The sequence below is a fragment of the Drosophila busckii genome, chromosome X (assembly GCF_011750605.1).
Source record: "Drosophila busckii strain San Diego stock center, stock number 13000-0081.31 chromosome X, ASM1175060v1, whole genome shotgun sequence".
NCBI classification, from domain to species: domain Eukaryota; kingdom Metazoa; phylum Arthropoda; class Insecta; order Diptera; family Drosophilidae; genus Drosophila; species Drosophila busckii.
In genome coordinates, this window is record NC_046608.1 from 1,767,097 (window position 1) to 1,783,835 (window position 16,739).

Here is a 16,739-nt window from a genome sequence, read left to right on the forward strand (position 1 = left end):
GTTATGGATAATTTATAGCAGATAAGTGTGACCAGCTGGTTTAAAGAATTAACATGTGCTCAATAGTCGCGTATCGATAATTTGACCCAATTCGATAAATACATATACACAGGTATTCTAATGGATTATTGATTGATTATTATTGAATTAATTAACTTTGATAAATTTTATGATATTTTTTAAGTTGAATTTGCAACGGCAATATTATACTTAAATCTATTTACACTTATTACTTTAATAATGTAATAAGCAATTATCAATTTTAACTTAAAATTTTAAAATAACATATACATTTTAAGTCGCTTCTCTTAACTCTTGTTCCTTGGCATGCAGATAATCCTCTTCCTCGGTGCTTATTTCAGATGTATTCCTCTTATGAGTCTTGGATTTTTCGTTGGCTTTCAATTGGTTTTCTGTGAAGAGTGTATTAAATAATAATAATTGACAATAATAATTAGTATAATTTTACACTCACGCTGCGCCACGCGCTCTAGTTCATCCTCTGTATCTGGACCAGACTCCATCTGGCGCTGTCCAATGCTGTCAAAGCTGTCATCAAGTTTTACGGTTTCGACAGGCTTGTTGGGCACAAACTCTATATCATTGTTATCATCATCATCAACAACAGTGGGTCGCAGCGATTCATCATAGATCTCGTCATCGCTTTCATTCTGTGCTGCTTCACTCGTGACCAATGCATAGCGACGCCAGGGCAAATACTTCTTTTGATCATAGCATTTTTCAATCCAGCTGCGAGTTACTATTTTACCTTTACCTTTCATCTGATTATATTTGGGTGTGCTTCTAAAGGCGCAACTATAAAAAGATATGCATACATAAACACAAATGATGCATTAATGCTTTAATATACGCACATCAGATGCGTGCAACCAGAATCCCACTCTGACTTGTATTTCGCTCCCATGGCAAGGGCCTTTGAACGCAAATCCGTGCGATCTGGATTCTGTAACAAAGATGTATATTAATTTTTATATGGCTTGACTAGCTCGCAGAAACATTTACCTGTATACCACTAATAACCAGGACAACATCACTAAGCAGTTGCTTAAATGGCACATATTTAATAATTTTGGTGTCACTGATTTTGAGTTTTTTTGCTGGCTTGTTGTCATCGTTTACGGATGATGACAGTCGCTTCTGACTGCGATCGGGTGTAGGTTTGGCCTTGGATGTAGAAGCTGGCGCTTCCATAGAAAGTTTCTTATTTGTCTCCTTCTTTTCGCTTGTCGATGATGCTTGTACCTTTTGACTGCGCTCCGGTGTAGACTTGGCTGCCTCCTTGGTTGCTGGCGTTTCTATGGAAAGTCGCTTATTCTTATCTTTTTTCTTTTGCTCAGCTTCTAGCTCCAAACGTCGCCTGTTCTTATCCGCCTCAATGTGTTTGCTCATGCGCTGCTGCCTAGCATTCAACAACGCCAGAGGCTCATCACTATCATCATCATCATCCTCATCATCGCCAAACAGCAGCGACGCGCGATTGCGATCCAAAGTCTTTGCTTCCGACTTGGTCACAGTGGCTGAAGCTGTCGGCGCTTTTGACGCTGATCGTGTCATTTTTGGTGTTGGCTTCGTCTCACTGAGCCTACGCAATCCTGCTGGCGAGCCAGCATCTCTTATAGCAGCAGCTGCGCTAGCTGCCGGCTTGTCAGTATCGTTACGAGTGGCCTTCCAACGCTGGAAAAGCGTTGAATCGGGTTCGGAATCGGGCGAGTCTTCGCGCATTTTAAAAGCCAAACTAGAGCTGCCAGCCAACTTGAATTTATCGGGTACCAAAGGCTTAGCTTTTATTGAAGCAGTGGCACTAGCACTGGCGCTGGTATTGGTGCTGGTACTGGTACTGGCACTTGCGCTGCTGCTGGTACTGGTCCTGGCGGTCACGTGCACTTTAATAAAGGAAATGCCATACTGCACATGTTTATTAAAAGGTTGCGTGACCACAATCTTCAGCAACTTCCATTTGTCCGGCAGCGTTGCAGCATTAAGCGAGTTATGGTCAAACCAGCGCACACGATTTACATTGCTGGAGTTCTTACTCTCAATTGGAGTCATAAATGAGCTGGACAGCATCATTTCCTTAAAGTCGTCCGGCTGGCATCCGCTGTTGCTAACAAGCACCTCCACAAAGGCTGCATGCTCATTCCCTATATCCATACCTGTTATTTGCTGGGGCTCCTCAAACTCCAATATAACATACGCTGTCTTTTCGCCAATGTTTTTAGTTTTCCATTTCTTGCCGGCATTTTGCTTCAACAGGTTTGCCGCCAAATGCAACTGCGTGAATAATACAGCTTGATTTGAGTTTTTAATAACTTTAATTTAGTATGTATACTTACAGAATCTTCGCTGCTTACTTCCCGCACGGATTTAAAGGTGCCAATCGCCATCTCTCAAGGCTGCGTCTACAATAACAAATCATAAAATCTAATGTGACTGCTTTTTGTTTTATTATTTGCTAGCGCTGTAGTTTGTCTGTTATGTGTCTGTTATTGCGCTGTTACTGTTACTGCACTTACATTCAGTATTTTTGCAGCTTACTTATTCTGGTCACACTTTTCGTGTTTTGCGCACAAAAATAAGTTTAGCTTAAATATTGTTAGAAATAAATGTATATATTGTGTTAAGTGATTTTCAAATAACATGCCAATGGCAATATGAGTGGTTTACTTAATGAACTGCAACGCATTACCAACGATCTACATTCCGAAAAGGCACCAACACGGAATAAAGCTATAGAGCAGCTGGATCAAAAGTTAAACAATTCCAAAGAAGCTATCAATGATGTTTTGGCCAGAAAGAAGGAACTATCATGGCAAAATGTATTTGAGGCCACCAAGGAGGCCATATTCAGAGTGCGTTTTATTTATTTAATTTAATATCCATGCAGCAATACAGTATGTTTTGATATCCACAGCATGCTGCCAATATGCTGGATGCCCGGGAAAAAGCTTTTAAGGCATTGGCAGATAAACGCTACCTATACGGCAATGCGATCACCAAGATTATTGACTACAATCTGGAGAGTATGTGCATAGTATAAAATAGGGTTAGGGCATAAAAGCTTATCCTATTATTTATTACAGTTGGCAGAACAAACGGCGCCTACTTTCTAGACAAGTCCACTGTGTTTAATGCATTTGAAGAGGGCTTGAAGCAGCGCGGAGTAGTGCAGCATTTTGGTGACCATTTCATAAATATACTAGACAGAGGCATCTATCTGTCGCCCAGCTATGTGCGTGACCTTAAAGTCAGCGAATATAGTCGTAAGTAGCCATTAAAACACATTTTAAAGTAACTAATTTTCACAGTTTAACCAAACAGGCATTTTGTCGTATCTCTTTGAGCTGAATGTTGATAAAGATGAGTTCCTGCACTCCAAGCTACTCAAGTGTATAACAAAAACCTTACAATTGGCCCAAGACCGTGTGCAGCTGCATGCAGACCTGGATGGCTACTTGCCTGCATTAATCTCCTTTGCTCAGGAGCCCCATACTGCGGATAGAAAATGTGAAATTGTTCGCATCTATCAGCTGTTTGTTAGTCAAGTAAGTTTGCACTTTATTAACGCAATTCCTACTAAGCCTAATGTCCTATTGCTCAATTGCTTGCAGCTAGCTGTTAACTATCATCATAATTTATGCAAACATATGCAAGAAATTATGCCAAAACTTTGTGAATTCCACAACGATGATGTGTTTCGTGATGATACCAAGACTATATTCTTTGATTGCATTATACAATCATTGCATGCACTTTATCCCAAATTGCACAATGGCGATTTCGATACATTCCATGTGGCGCTAAATGAAAGTTGGCCGCAAACTATGCAAAAACTAAAGAGTATTATACACATGGAGATTAGAAGAAACTCAATGGTGCGCTGTAAAACTTCACAACTGCTTAGCGACAAGTTCTCAGAGGAGTTTATAAAGATGTCATCGCTCGTTATGTATATTGTAAGCAAGCAAGCAATTATTTTGTTGTGTTGTATGCATTTTTATTTGTTTATTAGTTACTATGGCATTTGGAGACGAACAGAAACGCTGATGCAGCGGAGGCACCGAATAAACGCCAACGTGTGGATAAAATGGAAACCATGTTTAACCTGATAGACAAGCAGGAGACTAGCTTTAATGATATATGGTACATATAATTAAATACTATGTTTTGCGATCAAGTTTAATGCTCTGCTTGCAGGTTTGCCATATGCGCTGAGCTGCTGCTGCTAAGCGATTGCATTATAAACGCTGCCAACTATCAACAAATACTGCAGACCACATTGGATGTGCTGCTGATCGATGGCAATGCGCGTAATATGCGCAGTGTGCGACAATGCTTGAGCAGCTTGCTGCAAAAAGAGCAGCAACTGGTGCAGTCACAGGGCATGCAGCCAAACTATCTGGCTGAGGCCTGGACACAAATTGCTACACATCTCATAGCCGAAGTGCAGCCAGCTGCGACTGTTATACAAGAAAAGCAATTGATATTGCAGCTAATGATTAGACATCAGAAATTGAGTGCAACATTGTGTAGCACATTGCTGCAGAGCATTACAACAACACAAATGCTGCGGCGTAATGAATGCATTGCCACTATACGTGAGATATTTAAGCATGCGGAGCATTGTGGACTGGACAAGACCGCCGCTGAAATGGAATCCATTATCAATTGGGCTTTTGCTAGCGATAAAAGCAGCGCTACACAAATGATACACAACATAGCAGCGCTTGATGCGAAGCTCTTGGCGGACACTTTTGCCATTGGGATTATCAATTTTCTGGATGAGCAGCAGCTGAAGCAATTGACTAGCAATGCAACTGCAACGCCAATAGCTGCAAGCAATTTGCAATTGCTACAATTCAAATACAATGAACAGTTGGTCTGCTTGCAGCAGAGTTTTCAGTTGCAGCTGCAAGTAGCGGACAGCCAGCAAAGTGCCGTTGTAATAGGCAATAAGAATTGTTTATTTCAAAACAATTTCGAGCTGCTGATGCGTCTGCTTAACTTCGGCACAAGCAATGAGCATTGCATAGGTGCTATACTAAAGGATCTCAAGAGTCTGTATAAGCTGGTCTGCTTTATAGAGCGTTTGCTTTATTACAAAGTGCTCGATGCGCAGAATTTCATGCAGTGCGTGCTTATTAAACGCATTGGCTTGTTTCTCAGTCATATCGAGGTGCGTATTTGGCATTAACTTGACTTTGTCAACGACTAATTTCCTCTACAGTTTCAGTACAAGGCAAATGAACTGAGCAGCATGGATGACTGCGACTTGCAGGACATTTTACAACAGCAGCTGCTTGTGCTGGATGTGTTTAGCTCGCATCCGATTTTGCTGCAGTATCTGGAGACACAACCGATTGATATGCTGCTGGAGTTTATAGGCGCTGTGCTGAAGCAGAACTGTAAGAGTAAGCAAAATAGTTAAGTTACAAAACTAAACACTTGCATTATCTAGCAACTCGACGTGATCCGCTGGAAAGCAAGGATCGCTCTAGCTTAACATTGAAGTGTTTGCATATACTTGGACGAGTTTGCGCTTATAGCAGCTGGAGCCATGAAGCGTTCAAGCATATATCGCAGCATATTCGAGCACAGAGTCCACCAGAGCATGTGCTGCTAGTTATCAAGGTAAATTATATATATAAAACATTAAATATGCTAAGCTGAACAAATATATTTTTAGATGCTTTGCAGCAGCAGCAAGTTATCGGATGAGTGCATAGGCTGGCTGGTGGATGAACTAAAAACTTTGATACAGCATCACTATCTCAATGCGCAGATTGTTAGCCAGCTGGTGGATTACATGCCGGGTGAGTTAGATGCTGCTAAAGTTGAGCCGCCAAGCTTATGTTTCTCACTTGCAGTTATATTCTACTTTGTCTACAATCTGGAGCAGCTGCTGGATGACATGTTGATTGCGCTAATGTCCATGCTTAAGATATCCATGCGCAAATCCTATCCCACGCATATATCAGTCAAGATTATAAGCTGTGTAGCTGAGATTGCACAGCGTTGCTCCAACATCTATGAACTTGACAATTTTGCCGTCATCTGCAAGTCAGTGGGTAAATTCCTAACCATGCCCACACTGGAAGTGCGCCTGAAAACGCTCAGCACGTTGACGCTGCTGTTGAATACAAACTATTGTAATGAGCAGTTGAACGCGGTTGGCTCTTCTGAGCAACATTTGGAGTTTTGTGAGCAGCTCTATGAGACTATTGATTGGAATAAGCTAACGGTAGGTAGTTTATACTTTCAGCTAAGCGCTTGTAATTAGTTAGTCTTCTATTTTAGTTTACAAGCGAAGATTTGAAACAAAATTGTATATCTGTGATTATACAAACGCTGTTGGCTTTCTTTGCCTACAGCACATATCATCAGGAGCTGGCATTGCAGCATCTTTTGGAGCATTGTGCTGAACACAAACTAACTGAAAGTATGACAATTATAATATTTACTAAGTTATTTATTAAATACTATCATTGTCACAGCTGATTTTAGTGCCTTAAAGAGCAACGTGCCGGATCGAGGTCAGCCCCTGCGTGAGCTAATCAAGCCCTATGCAGATGTCTTGCTGCACAACTGGATTTCCAAGCAGTATTCACACTCCAAGTTAGTTGAAAAATAAATATACTTTAATGCTATATTATTTAATATACTTTCTGCAGATTTCCTTATTACTTATGCTTTAATACTAAAGAGGAATATCTAAATGCACATGCTGGCCACATATTGGCTTATACGCTTATCTATGCCAAGCCAGAGGATGTAAAACGCATTGATAAAAGTTTAAGCAAAGAGGTAACATTGATATAACTAAATTACATACTTGAGCATAACCAAAGTTTCTCTTTAGTCGGCGCTGCCTGTACTGCTGGCCTATGTGCTGTCTGATCTGGCTGATTGCGACGAAAGTGAATCTGTGCTTTTTAGACAGCATCATGATAATCTAACAAAAAACTTGGCACAGCTAAAACTAAATCCCTTAGATCTGCCACTCAATGCTACGACGCTCTACAATGCCATCAAGCTGGTGCTGGATAAGGAGCAGCTTGCCAAGCTGTTTGGACAAGCAGTGAGCTGTGCTCGCATGCCCATGTGGTATAATCTAAGTGTCAGCTCGCTCTTCAAGTGCCTTAAAGCAAATATTGTAGGTTAAGGCAAAGTAATGCATGCAAACTTGAAGCTAATGCTGTTTACTTTTAGCAAGGACGCAGTTGGTCGCAGGATGCGCGCATACAGTGGATGTCTGCGTTGATGTTCGAGCAGCCGCATGTGTTAATAGACTTGTTGATAATACTCAAAAGCGATTGCTATAACGCTGTTATCAGCAGTCATGTGCTGCGTTGCTTCTTTCTATATGCCATCCTGGCAGTGGCCACATTGGATGCAGTTAGCGCACTGGAGGCCAGCGCCAAGGCAGAGCCAGACAGTTTGCTTTTAACAGTGCATGCTGCATATTTTGTGCGTGATGCTTGGTACTTTAGCTGTCGCTTGCTGTTAGCTAGTAAGTTCAAATTAATTAATTAATTAAAATTAAACTGACCTGCATTTATTTACAGCCAAGTGTGCGCAAGTGCAACATGCTGTCCTGCAGTTGTTGCAGCAACTGCTGAGCAAGGGCAACTTTGAAGCCGCTTGCCTGAATGCGCATATGGATGATATAGCCAAGATATTGGTGCAGTGTGTGCAACAGTTGCACCAGCCACATTTAAAGCAACAAGCCATTGGCCTTTTGGAAACTATTGTAGACAACTATGCTGAGCAGCTGCATTTGGATTCGTTGCTGGCTGAGGCAAGTGAAACAGCCGAGTGGCTAGCGCTGCGCCAAAAGCTTGCTACCAATTCGCCAAACAGCTTTGAGCTAGACGTGGCCAGCAGCATACGCGTATTCCTCAAGAGCAGTCGCTTGCAGTCGCTGCACACGCTGCGTAAATATGTGAGCCTTAATTATTAATTATCGATTAACTGCTATAACGTGCATTTGGTTTTACAGCTAGCGGAGCACAAGCATCACCTGCAAGATCAGGAGCAATTGTTGTTGGAGCTATATAATCGTCTCATACGCATGGTGCGCGAACAGGAGCACAGCCTGGAAGCGCTCAAATGCTTGGCCGAGCTGGGACCTCTGAAGATCAAACATATTTCGTATTATTTTCAAACCGATTTCGATGCAGTGCAGCAGGCAAGCCACTCAACATATTTATTTTGATTTATATATGTAATAATTGTCTATTGCAGCCCACTGAGCAGCCCATGGAGCAGTTTCTGGGCAGCATTATGCAAACGCTCGAGCAGCACTTGTTTCAGTTTAATATACACACACAGCAATCGCTTATTAATGTGGCCATCGATGTAGTGAATAGCCCAAGTGGCCGCAAATTAATAGCGGAGCACACAAATCTGCGCATCTTTAGCACCAAAGGCAGCAAAGCGAGTTTTTTGCATGCAAGTGGCAGCGTACGCTGCATAGATTGGTTAAACCTGTTGCGCTCCTGTGAGCACTTGGACTACGAGTCCTGGCTGTGCACATTTATGAGTCGCATTTTTATAGCTTGCGGCTGGCAGGGATTTGATGCTTTTGCTGGCAAATGCTTTAGCTTTGCCAAGGCATGTTTGCAGCCGTTTATTAAGCTGCTCTTGGCTGACAAGGATGTGCACTTGGAGAGCTTGTGTGCCATGTTGGACTACTTTTTTGCCAAGTCTTGTGATAGCCAAGCCAGCACTGGCATCTACCAAGAGAAGCGCGCAATTAAACGTTTTCTCTACATGTGCGAATGCGTGCGCTTTTGTAACAATTGGTAACATAAATATTTATATATCCATCTCTTTCTTATTCGTGCCTTTCATGGATATTTCTATTGCAGGCAAATACCCATAAAGCTGAGCAATGTAGTCAGAGCCAGCAATCATTGTCAAGCCTACTTCTTGAGCATTATGTACCTGGAATTGTGGGCCTGCTCCGCTTCAGCTACAGAGCTGACAAACAGCAGCATATTGGCAGATGAGGAATTCCAAAACTGTGCCAAAACAGTGAGCAGCTGATGGTGCAAGCGAGATCTGCATAGATTTATACATATATTTTTCTTCTTTTGTAGGCCTACGAGTCCATAGGCTGTCTGGATGCCATACCGGGTTTTCTCAATCCGCTACGCTCGCGCTTGGATTACCTCAGTCTGAACAATAATATATGCGGCATTTTGGTAGAGTCCGATGGCCTGGACATGCCCAATAGTCAGCTCTGTTTGGACATCATGAAAAGCAATGGCATGCTCACGTTTGCCAAGTTGCAGCAGCAACAAAGTCAAAGCAAGCAGCTGGACTATGAGATCTTGTGGCGTCTGGGTCAGTGGGATGAGCAAGTCGATGGCCATCAGAAAGTGAATACGGCCAACAACATGGAGCTGGAGTTTAAGAAGCACCACTACATGGCACTCAAAAGCATCAGCAATCGCGAGGAGGAGAACACACTCTCAGCCATAAATAATGCCTATATATGTGTGCAGCATATTCTGCGGGACATCAGCGTCGAGTGTCTACAGTCTGTCTACAAGTATATGACCTGGCTATGTACGCTGCAGCAGGCAACAGATTTCTGTCAGGTGAGCATAAGAAAAGATTATAACAATTGCACTATTGATGACTAATTTATTGCATTTATGCTTTTCTATTTTAGTAAAACAATTATAATTTTTATTGATTCATTAAGTTCATTCATTAAACGCAGTACATTGCAGAAATATTATAAATTAAGCAGTTTAAAAACTGCTTTTGTTTTAATTCAATTTATAATATTTCTGTATACTTCGAATATTGAATATTTAATATTATTTACTTCAATTCACATAAATCTCTTTTTTTTTTTACTCTTACTTAAGCTTATTTTGACTTATTTATTATTTTATTTTCTGTCATTTCTTTTGTTGTAAATTATTTATACTTTTGTGCAATTGCAGCTTCAATTTGGCAATCATTTGAGCAGTGACGAAATCAACGGAACATTGGATAAATGGCGAACGGAACTGGAGCTGACCTATGGCAACTTCAACTGCAAGGAGCACATACTCACGCATCAGATAACGCTCTTCAAGCTGGCGGGCACGCGTGCCAATCGACGCCTCCAACAGTACTACAAACAGACGCCAGTGGACACATATTTGCTCAAGTGCATAGCTGAGTGCAAGGCGGCGGGCAAGCTGAATTTGGCCAGCAAATATATTGCCATGTTGCGCACTATGCCGGAAGTAAAGGCGCCGACCAAGATTTCAGTGCTTCTGGAGGATGCGGCTGTGAATGCCAGGACAGGAAACTATCAGACGGCAAAGGCAATACTGCAGCATGTGGTTAACCACAATGAGTTTCAGTTTTGCCTGCAGCGTGTGCCCGCGTTGCGGCTGCAGGGCGAGTTTCTGCTGGACTGCAATGGCGAGAGTATGGCGCATACGCTGGAGCACAAGTTCATGGGCTCGTTGAAGCTGCTGGAACAGTTTCGCAAGCACAAAACACTGCTAATGGAGAAGCATCCGGATATTTTTGCCTGGCAGAGCTTTGATGCGTTCGAGAATGAGCAACGCATGGCGGCGCATGAGGCGATTGCCAAGTATGCGGATCGGGAATATCAGCAGCTGCACGACTATCGCCATTCGCAGGAATATGAAATGCTGGCCCACATTACGATGCACAATCTACGCTTGGCGGGCACTGTGACGGATCGCCAGAAGGCGCCCGAAGATCGTGACCGTCAAGTGGGCGCCATGCACTTGAAACGTTTTGCCAATCTAGATGAGAAGGAACTGCAACGCATCGATGATAATCTCACCGAGCATTTATGCACAGCACTTGAGCATTATATGCACTACTGTCAACTTGATGGCGGCCATTCCAATGCGAAGATCTATCGCATCATAGCTCTATGGTTTACAAATGCGGAGAATGCACAAATGCTATTGCAACTCAAGAGCAGCCTACACACGGTGCCCAGCTACAAGTTCATCTGTGCTGTCAATCAGCTGGCCGGACGTCTGGGCTCCAAGCAGGATGACTTCCATAAGCTGCTCGTTGAGCTGCTTGTGCGCTGCGCTCAGGAGCATCCGCAGCAAACCTTCTACAAACTATATCCCTTGGTCTATGCCAATATGGATGGCGGCCATGGCAATTCGCAGCGCGCCGATGTGGCCACCAAGCTTATAGCCAAAGCTTGTCAAGGAAATGCAGCGCTGGCTGTCATAAGCAAACAATTTGAAGCTATGTTTCCAGGTAAGTGCGGCTGCTGTAAATACAAATTTATTTATTTATCTAACTTTTGTATAATTGCTTTTAAGCGCTCATAAACTTTGCCAACTCTTACCTGGAGATGCCGCCCAAGGGTGGCAGACCAAACATCAAGGGCATACCAGACAAGCTGAAGAAGCTAAACTTGCTCAAGCTAACCAGTGTGCAGTGTCCGACGCTGGAGCTGGCCATACAGCCGAGTCAGCAGTACAATGTTAACAGTAAGTTGCTAACTGATATTCTCAGTACGTCTAGCTAATTGCTAACTACTTAACCAGGCATTGTGCGCTGGAAGACAAGCGAGTTTTTAGTCTGCGGTGGACTCAATGCGCCCATCAAGCTCATGTGCGTCTGCTCGGATGGATTGATACGCGCACAGCTTATCAAGGGCAAGGATGACTTGCGTCAGGATGCTGTGATGCAGCAGGTATTTGGCTTTGTCAACGAGCTGCTCAGCAGCGAGCCGGAGTTCATAGAGCGCAAGCTACAGCTGCGCACCTACAAAGTGACGCCGCTTTCCATGCGCAGCGGCATATTGGAATGGTGCACCAATACACTGCCCGTGGCAGCGTATCTTGTAGGCGATGGCGCTGGCGGTGCGCATTTGAAATATAATCCCAAGGATTGGACAAATCGCAAATGTCGTGAAATGTCTTTGGTAATTGTTAGCATCCACAATTTGCATGGTATTCAACTAATTGCATTTATATTTTGTAGGCTGTGCTGCGCAAGCCTGTGGCGGCGCGCCAGGAAGTGTACAAGGAGATTTGCAAACGTGTGCATCCTGTTTTTCATTATTTTTTGCTGGAAAAGTTTGCCATACCTGGTGTTTGGTTCGAGCGACGTTTGGCTTATACCAATAGCGTTGCTACCACCTCCATGGTGGGCTATGTGCTGGGCATTGGTGATCGTCATACGCAGAACATTTTAATTGATGAAAAAACTGCCGAAGTGGTGCACATTGACTTTGGTGCGTTCCTGCTCATGCTCCATACTTAAATCATGCTATAACTATTTATGCCTTGCAGGTCATGCCTTTGAGCAGGGCAAGGTGCAGGCTACACCAGAGACGGTGCCGTTTCGTCTAACACGCGATTTTGTGTCAGCCATGGGAGTCTGTGGCACAAATGGCGTGTTTACCAAATCCTGTGAAGCCACCATGCATATACTGCGACGCTACAAATCTGTATTTGCCACTATACTGGAGGTGCTGCTCTATGATCCACTCTTCATATGGGGCGTGCTGTCAAGCAATCAAGCTACAACTAGTAAGTTAGTTGCTGCGACTTACGCAATATACATTTAATGCTTGCTTTTATTTTTATGTAAACAGGTAATGAATCCAAGAATTTATTAGCGCAGCGTGCGCTCTTGCTGGTGCAGCATAAGCTGGAGGGACGCGAGTCAGGCTTGCTGGGCAATGCGAGTGTGGAGACGCAAGTGCAGCGGCTAATAAATGAGGCAACGCTGCCCAGCAATTTGGCTTTGCTTTATCCTGGCTGGGACCCCTATCTGTGATACGCACAGCATATTATTATTTTCATTGTCATTATCATATTAATAAATATGTTCTCTTTTTATAAAAGTTGCATTTCTGCTTATATTATTTGCAAATGTTAGTAGCCTTGGACATACTTTCTATCTCTAATACTCAGTTTCTACTGAACATCAATGCAAAGCCCTACCAACCAAGCCCACCCACCGAACAAAGCAGCGACGCTCTCGTTTGGTCGTAGCAGCGCAAGCGATTGAGCGCATACGATCGTAGAACAGTAGCGCTGCTTTCCTTATCACTAACATGCACCTAGGCCTGATAACACATGCATTGGCTCTCGCCCACGCTCTCTGAGGGGCTTGCATTCGTAGCTAATATTGCACCGTTGTCAATGTGGGGGTAGCTAGCAGGTAAGCCAGGTCAGTTGTGCATGGACTGTCGACGATTACACAATGCAGTGCAGAGAAGTGAAGGGAGTGAGTTGTCAGCATAATAATATTAAATAACTCCAATATGTTTACTAACAATCAAACTGTTGTGCTGCATGTATTTTAGCGCAGTTTAATGAAAATGCTGCTAATTGTATTGCACAAAAATGCAGTAATTTAATTGTTAATTATCAAGGTTCAAAAAACGCGCAAGACTGTAGTTAAAAAATATAGGTTCGAATATGGGTACCGCTTCATGATCGATTGAAAAGGTCCCTAGGCGGCTTACCGCTAATCGAAGGATTAAAGAAACGCATAGAATGCATTTTTTTCGTGGCATAACAAAACATTGCCAATTATCAGCCGTTGCCCAGCTGGTCAACTGATATAGTGATGCCAGACTGCTGCAGTGTTGTGCCTGTGCTGCCAGACGGATGGCTGTTAGATTGAGCTGGCAACGCTCGCAAGCTTGGCAAAAATAAATAACAGCAGTGTTAAGTGAAAGTAGAATTAACGCAATTTCCTATGCAGCGTTAAATAAACAAAAACCATTTAAAAATTTGGCAAAGTGTGAGCAGAGAACAAGATGAGCACAGATGCTGAGCCAAGGCAGCTGAAGCCCGCTGAAGTTGGGCAAACGGCAGCTACAGCTGTGGCCAGAGCGACGAAGTCAACAATAACAACAACAATGCCAACAACAACAAGCGCATCGAATGCATCGACACACGATTGGCTACGCTTATCACAATGGATGCATTGCTTCTGTGTGGTCACCTTCGATTTGAACTTGGGCCAAGCATTGGAATATGTCTATCCACCAGAGTGCATGCCCAGCGATCAGGAAGTTAGCAACATTTGCTATATGGCCTTTCCCGATTCGAATTCAGGCTGCATGGGTGATACCAAGTTCCACATGCGTCTGCGTGCCATAAACAATGCCAAGCAAATCTTGTCCGCCCCGCTGCTGAAATACAATGGCGAATGTGCGCCTGCCATGCGCTATGATACAAGCCACTACTGGGGCTTTGTCTACTTTCGCCAGAAGCGCGATGCCAACTTGCCGCGCGGGTATTTTCAAAAGAGCTTAATTATCATAACGCGTCTTCCATACTTTAATTTATACTACGATGTATTGACGCAACTGGCGCCCAAATACTTTGAGCAAGGCAGCGAGCTGTTACGTCAGGCTTGCGAGCAAATCAACAGCCAATGGCCATTGCTGCAGGTGGGACAAACACTGAAGCTGCCGCTGCTCAATTGCAACTATCAGATCTTCGTACCCATGGCCGGCAGCAGCTGCCGCAAGCTGGCCAGCTTAACAAATGCAGCAGCAGCTCAAGAGGAAACGGCGACCACAGCGCTCAGCAATGAGCTGGAGCTGCCTACTTGCGAGAAGGTGCTGACCTCAGTCAACGAGCTGGATTTGTTTAGCAGTCTTGACTTTGTTATGGAGCATCTGTATACGCTTTGGGAGCTGATTATCACCGCAGAGCCTATTGTAGTTGTAGGCACATCACCAGCAGATTGCTCACAAATGGTGCAGGCTTTGGTGGCTGTGATAGCACCTCTAGAATATTGCGCCGAATTGCGTCCATACTTTACCATACACGATAGCGAATTTAAGGAGTTTACACAGGAGTACAGCAGCAGCAATCGCGTTCCGGCTGTCATTTTGGGTGTAACAAATCCATTCTTTGTTAAACTGCTCAAGGATTGGCCGCATATGCTGCGCCTGGTGGATAATCAGGTAAAGTAACCACTCTTTTATATACGTTTACTTCACTCAAACCTTTTTGTCTTGCAGAAGAATATGCAACAACAGCATGAGCTGCTGCAGCTGCAGAAGAATGCACGCAATGCCAACGGCAGCTCCAGTTCCAGCTCAAAGCTCCAGCTACCGCAGCCCATTGCAGCAAATCACAACATTTTAAATGGCAGCCTTGGCAATACAGGAGACAGTTCCAGCGCTGGACTGCATACCAAATACAAGCCTTATCTGAAAAAAGACAAGGCGCTCATTAAGAAGGTGCTGCTGGGCATGAAAACGAAACGTCCAGAGCATGTTCAGACCGCTTTGATACGACGTCATCTGCTGGAGTTAACGCAAAGCTTTATGATACCATTGGAGCGCTATATGGCCTCGCTGATGCCGCTGCAAAAGGACATCAGTCCTTTTAAGTCAGCGCCCAATGCCAGCTCTTTTAAGCTGGATGATTTTCTGGCCACGCTAGAAACAGCTGGACCCCAGTTGACTTCCACGCTCAAGGGCGACTGGAAGGGACTCTACAGACGCTTCTTTCGTTCGGCCAATTTTCGTGGCTGGTACGAGTCGCGGCACCGTGAGCTGCAATTAACTCTCCAAGACTTGCAACTACAGGCCCTGTCCAAAGCCAACTTGGAGCACTGGGCGCACGATAAGCAGGAAGTCGAAATAATTGACATGATACTCAAGCTGAAACAGAAACTGAATCTCTACGCGGACAAGACACAGCTCGAGAGCATTGCCAATGGCAATACCCAACGTCAGATACGCGCCCAAATTGAATGCATGAAGAGCCTACTGCCCTCCGATCTGAAGAATGTTGTAAATCTTTGATTGATGGTGCGCGTCTGATTAGTTCAATATACAACTATTTTAATAATTAATTATATGTATGTATGTGTGCTGCCCCACCATTTTTAAATTGTTAGTTATATCATACACTGCTATATAATATTTGTTTATATTACATACATAGATTAAGTCCACACTTTGTATAAACACTTGTCACAATACCATAATTATTAATTACAATTATATTTTATATCCTTAGTTATATAGTTAGTTAGTTATATATTTAAGGCCAGTGTACAAAACGAAAGAAACCATATCCATCATGTTTTCCAGTTACAGTTGTATATATTTGTGTGTATTTTAAGTCTAACATTACTCCAGTTAACAGATTTAGTCAAATTCTTGGTCTACAGTTTGAAACTATACATTGAGTACTTGCCTTTCAAGGAAATTCATACTAAATATTCCTAATTGTTGTCAAATAAATTAACTAATTAATGTAACTTAAAGTCTTTTTTTTTCGCAAATTAAGTGAAAAACAAAACAAACAAATTTGAAACAATCAGAGTACATATATAAATCATCATGATTCAAATTAGCAAAATACGAAACAATGAGGATTATTTTTAGCTAATGCCAAACTTTGAACAGTAACTGATCAACCAATAGAATGGCTATAGAACGTATTATAAATAAATAAATATAATATGACATTATAAAGCAATACAAATTTTATAAAAATTTATGATAATAACGAGTGACTTCACTTCAGTCGCCTTCTGGTGTTCGCATTAGCCAAGGATGCTGCTAGGTGGGTTGGTGTGGGCTGGGATTGATCTGCTCTCTCACGGTGGGGATGTGAAGGTTGCTAAGGCAACGTTCCTTACATACCACGGCGCATTTTCAATTATGCGCAGTGTGCGGCTTTCAACCCTTTGGTTTATATTGGGATGTCATTGAGGGGACCACA

General features: G+C 43.1%; 3 protein-coding genes across 4 annotated transcripts; 2 read left to right on the plus strand and 1 right to left on the minus strand.

Annotated features, from left to right (window-relative positions):
* Window positions 1–264: 264 nt before the first annotated feature.
* On the minus strand, window positions 265–2,725 carry LOC108606842 (DNA repair protein XRCC1). Of its 2 annotated transcripts, XM_017997334.2 has the most exons (6): window positions 2,708–2,725; window positions 2,355–2,420; window positions 1,024–2,292; window positions 876–964; window positions 476–816; window positions 265–413 (listed from the first exon to the last, which is right to left on the minus strand). In XM_017997334.2, the coding sequence occupies exons 2-6, from the start codon at window positions 2,403–2,405 to the stop codon at window positions 295–297; spliced, it is 1,869 nt and encodes a 622-aa protein (XP_017852823.1). In that variant the 5' UTR covers window positions 2,406–2,420; window positions 2,708–2,725; the 3' UTR covers window positions 265–294. The 2 variants fall into 2 exon arrangements, with proteins under 2 accessions (XP_017852823.1, XP_017852822.1); XM_017997333.2 differs by lacking the exon at window positions 2,708–2,725 and having other exon boundaries at window positions 2,355–2,479.
* Window positions 2,673–12,829, plus strand: LOC108604966 (serine/threonine-protein kinase ATM). Its single transcript, XM_017994535.1, has 27 exons — window positions 2,673–2,870; window positions 2,933–3,041; window positions 3,102–3,281; window positions 3,340–3,563; window positions 3,630–3,974; window positions 4,031–4,161; window positions 4,216–5,194; window positions 5,246–5,423; window positions 5,477–5,649; window positions 5,705–5,831; window positions 5,886–6,259; window positions 6,316–6,457; window positions 6,513–6,633; window positions 6,690–6,822; window positions 6,878–7,171; window positions 7,228–7,528; window positions 7,584–7,960; window positions 8,018–8,206; window positions 8,263–8,822; window positions 8,889–9,054; window positions 9,120–9,623; window positions 9,978–11,277; window positions 11,343–11,513; window positions 11,571–11,950; window positions 12,010–12,262; window positions 12,321–12,560; window positions 12,626–12,829. Exons 1-27 carry the CDS (start codon window positions 2,673–2,675, stop codon window positions 12,808–12,810), a joined length of 8,334 nt encoding a protein of 2,777 aa, XP_017850024.1. The 3' UTR covers window positions 12,811–12,829.
* Window positions 12,830–13,229: 400 nt separating this feature from the next.
* Window positions 13,230–16,248, plus strand: LOC108607276 (protein DENND6B). Its single transcript, XM_017997971.2, has 2 exons — window positions 13,230–14,962; window positions 15,020–16,248. The coding sequence occupies exons 1-2, from the start codon at window positions 13,802–13,804 to the stop codon at window positions 15,809–15,811; spliced, it is 1,953 nt and encodes a 650-aa protein (XP_017853460.1). The 5' UTR covers window positions 13,230–13,801; the 3' UTR covers window positions 15,812–16,248.
* Window positions 16,249–16,739: the final 491 nt, after the last annotated feature.

What these genes read in the sequence shown, in the direction of transcription:
- LOC108607276 (XM_017997971.2), top strand. Translation starts at nt 13,802, where the DNA reads ATGAGCACAGATGCTGAGCCAAGGCAGCTGAAGCCCGCTGAAGTTGGG. An exon ending in TGCGCCTGGTGGATAATCAG is followed by an intron (nt 14,963 to 15,019) that starts GTAAAGTAACCA and finishes TTTGTCTTGCAG; the next exon opens with AAGAATATGCAACAACAGCA.
- LOC108606842 (XM_017997334.2), bottom strand. Translation starts at nt 2,405, where the DNA reads ATGGCGATTGGCACCTTTAAATCCGTGCGGGAAGTAAGCAGCGAAGAT. An exon ending in AAGTAAGCAGCGAAGATTCT is followed by an intron (nt 2,293 to 2,354) that starts GTAAGTATACAT and finishes TTATTCACGCAG; the next exon opens with TTGCATTTGGCGGCAAACCT. An exon ending in ACTAGAGCGCGTGGCGCAGC is followed by an intron (nt 414 to 475) that starts GTGAGTGTAAAA and finishes CACTCTTCACAG; the next exon opens with AAAACCAATTGAAAGCCAAC.
- LOC108604966 (XM_017994535.1), top strand. Translation starts at nt 2,673, where the DNA reads ATGAGTGGTTTACTTAATGAACTGCAACGCATTACCAACGATCTACAT. An exon ending in TGTTTCTCAGTCATATCGAG is followed by an intron (nt 5,195 to 5,245) that starts GTGCGTATTTGG and finishes TTTCCTCTACAG; the next exon opens with TTTCAGTACAAGGCAAATGA. An exon ending in TGCACACGCTGCGTAAATAT is followed by an intron (nt 7,961 to 8,017) that starts GTGAGCCTTAAT and finishes TTGGTTTTACAG; the next exon opens with CTAGCGGAGCACAAGCATCA.